Genomic DNA, 674 nt, shown 5'->3' on the forward strand with positions numbered 1-674 from the left:
AGCGGGGCTCTCTCCTCGCTGCTCCCGAACTCTCTGCCCAAGCAGGGAGAGCCCTCCGCCGCCGCTCCTGTCTACCCGCAGATCATCAACACCTTCCACATAGCCTCATCCTTCGGGAAGTGGTTTGAGGGTTCAGACCAGGCCTTCCCGAATACCTCAGCCCTGGCGGGCATCAGCCCCGTCCTGCACAGCTTCCGCGTCTTTGATGTGCGACACAAAAGCAACAAGGATTACCTGAACAGCGACGGTTCTGCCAAAAGCTCTTGCGTATCCAAAGATGTTCCCAACAATGTGGACCTGTCCAAATTCGATGGCTTTGTGCTCTATGGGAAGAGGAAGCCCATCCTGATGTGTTTCTTGTGCAAGCTGTCCTTTGGGTATGTCCGCTCGTTCGTGACCCACGCAGTGCACGACCACCGAATGACTCTGAGTGAGGAGGAGCGGAAAATTCTTAGCAATAAGAACATCTCCGCTATCATCCAAGGGATAGGCAAAGACAAGGAACCCCTTGTCAGCTTTCTGGAACCAAAAAACAAAACCTTTCAGCACCCTCTCGTTTCTGCAGCTAACCTCATAGGCCCTGGACACAGTTTTTATGGTAAATTCAGTGGCATTTGCATGGAGGGCGAGCAGGCCCTCCAGGCTGGGGCGGCCAGTGGAGCAGAGCCACCGCC

The 674-nt window shown here is 54.7% G+C and overlaps 1 protein-coding gene across 1 annotated transcript in view; it reads left to right on the forward strand.

Moving 5' to 3' along the window:
- Positions 1 to 6: 6 nt before the first annotated feature.
- The window catches only part of LOC104406273 (zinc finger homeobox protein 3-like), a gene marked incomplete at both ends in the record, with an annotated part of 96,430 nt that continues 95,762 nt past the window's right edge, over positions 7 to 674 (forward strand). Inside the window, 1 exon segment of the mRNA XM_010015207.1 lies at positions 7 to 674. Within this exon segment, the coding sequence (XP_010013509.1) occupies positions 7 to 674 (668 nt within the window).

The sequence above is a fragment of the Nestor notabilis genome, unplaced genomic scaffold, assembly GCF_000696875.1.
Source record: "Nestor notabilis isolate BGI_N333 unplaced genomic scaffold, ASM69687v1 scaffold16595, whole genome shotgun sequence".
NCBI lineage: Eukaryota > Metazoa > Chordata > Aves > Psittaciformes > Psittacidae > Nestor > Nestor notabilis.